Consider the following 2,170-nt stretch of genomic DNA (forward strand, 5'->3'; position numbering starts at 1 on the left):
TCTACAGAATGAGGACATCTAGTGGAAGACATAGAAAGTGTCCCCAGATCCATAGCTGGTTGGGAAGGGTGGGGGCGATGACGTCAAAGTTGCTCCAACTTTCATGACCACAAAACTAGTTTGGAAGAATGCATGCCCTGTGAGTTCTGCTATACTTACAGACATAATTCCAACGGTTTTAGAAGCTTTAGAGTGTTTTCTATCCAATAATAATTATTATATGCATATATTAGCAATTTTTTACATTTTTTTTTTCAGTTTTCTAGGGGTACCCAATTTCTCCAAAGGGGGCGTAAATCTGCCATGTCCTCAACAAGTTAATTTATCAAACATGTGGAACTCTACCCACGCTGCGCATTGGTCCATTTATTCCAACGATCGTTACAGAAGATCCCACCACCCCAGGACCAAGCAGCGTGCCCAGGGAGGACAGGTATCCTGGGCCTGGGAAGAAAGCCAGGAGTGGAGGACACCCTGGATGTGGAACGAAATCATTGCAGGATACAGAAGCCTGCCATGGAAGCAGGCGGAGGAGGCAAAGGAGCAACAATGACGACACCGGGGATTGCGGCCACGACGTAGGCCCAAAGAGCAGCCTCCAAAACATTTTTTGGGGAAGCACACGGGGTGGTCGGCGGAGCCGAGGTGTGAGCCAGAGCCAGTCCACACAGGGTGGTCGGCAGAGCTGAGAGGTGAGCCAGAGCCAGCCTGGGAGAGGAAGGTGAACTTGGAGGGGAGTGAAGGGAGTGAATCAGAGACAGTCAGGGAGTTGATGGGGAAATTGGAGGAAAGGGTTATGAGAGAGCTATTGTGTTGGTGCATGAGGCACGACATTCACCTTAAGGAGCGTGTCCTCAATTTTATGCCACCTGAGTCAGCTCTCCGTACTCGTCCTGATGAGCGTGCTAGCTGTCTGGTGAAGAGTGTGCCGGCACCACGCACCAGGTATATGCCTCCCCAGCCCTGCAAGTCCTGTACCAGCTCTCTGCACTCGCCTTGAGGCGCGTGTCATCTGTTCGGTACCATGTGTGCCGGTTCTACGCCCCGTGTTTCCAGTGCACCTCCACAGCCCAGTACGTCCTGTGCCAGCTCCCCGCACTTGCCGTTCGAAGGTTGTCATCTGTCCAGGACACGTTGTGCAAGCTCTATGCTCCAGACCTCCAGTGCGCCTCCACAGCCCAGTACGTCCTGTGCCGGCTCTACGCACCAGGCCTCCTGTGCATCTCCCCGACCCGGTACGTCCTGTGCCGGCTCCACGCACCCGGCCACCAGTGCATCTCCCCAGCCTGGTACGCCCTGTGCCAGCTCCACGCACCAGGCCTCCAGCGACGGTCTGCAGTCCAGCGCTTCCAGCGATGGTCTGCAGTCCGGAGCCTCCAGCGATGGTCTGCAGTCCAGAGCCTCCAGCGACGGTCTGCAGTCCGGAGCCTCCAGAGACGGTTCCCAGTCCGGATTCTCCAGCGACGGTTCCCAGTCCGGAGCCTCCAGCGACGGTTCCCAATCCAGAGCCTCCTGCAAGGTTTCCTCGTCTGGATCCTCCTGCAAGGGTTTCCAGTCCGGAGCCTCCTGCGAGGGTTCCCCTCCCAGATCCTCTTGCGAGGGTTCCCAGTCCAGAGCCTTCAGCGAGGGTTCCCTGTCCGGAGTCCCCGGAGACGATCTACGGTCCGGAGTCCCCGGCGACGATACACGGTCCGGAGCCTCCGGCGACGATCCACGGTCCGGTTCCTCCGGCGACGATCTATGGGCCGGAGCTTCCGGCGACGATTCACGATCCAGAACTTCCGGCGACGATACGCGGTCCGGAACCTCCGGCGACAATCCACGGTCCGGTTCCTCCGGCGACGATCTATGGGCCGGAGCTTCCGGCGACGATTCACGATCCGGAACTTCCGGCGACGATCCCCGCACCTAAGCTGGCAGATCCGCGAGCGGAGCGGGGTCGACGTCCCGCACCGGGGCCGCCGCCGAGGCTGGATGCCCATCCGGACCCTCCCCTATTGAGTCAGGTTTTGCGGCCGGAGTCTGCACATTTTGGGGGGGTACTATCACACCCAGATCCTTTTATTTCTCTAGTTAGTTAGGTCAGGGTGTGACTAGGGTGGGCATTCTAGTTTTTCGTTTCTAGGTTGGCCTAGTATGGCTCCCAATCAGAGGCAGCTGTCTATCGTCG

The 2,170-nt window shown here is 57.6% G+C and overlaps 1 protein-coding gene across 1 annotated transcript; it reads left to right on the forward strand.

The window, feature by feature from the left end:
• Positions 1-1,024: 1,024 nt before the first annotated feature.
• Positions 1,025-1,912, forward strand: LOC139391897 (sericin-2-like). Its single transcript, XM_071139515.1, has one exon. The coding sequence runs from the start codon at positions 1,025-1,027 to the stop codon at positions 1,910-1,912; it is 888 nt and encodes a 295-aa protein (XP_070995616.1).
• Positions 1,913-2,170: the final 258 nt, after the last annotated feature.

Source organism: Oncorhynchus clarkii, chromosome 32 (genome assembly GCF_045791955.1).
Source record: "Oncorhynchus clarkii lewisi isolate Uvic-CL-2024 chromosome 32, UVic_Ocla_1.0, whole genome shotgun sequence".
In the NCBI taxonomy this organism is placed as follows: Eukaryota; Metazoa; Chordata; class Actinopteri; order Salmoniformes; family Salmonidae; genus Oncorhynchus; species Oncorhynchus clarkii.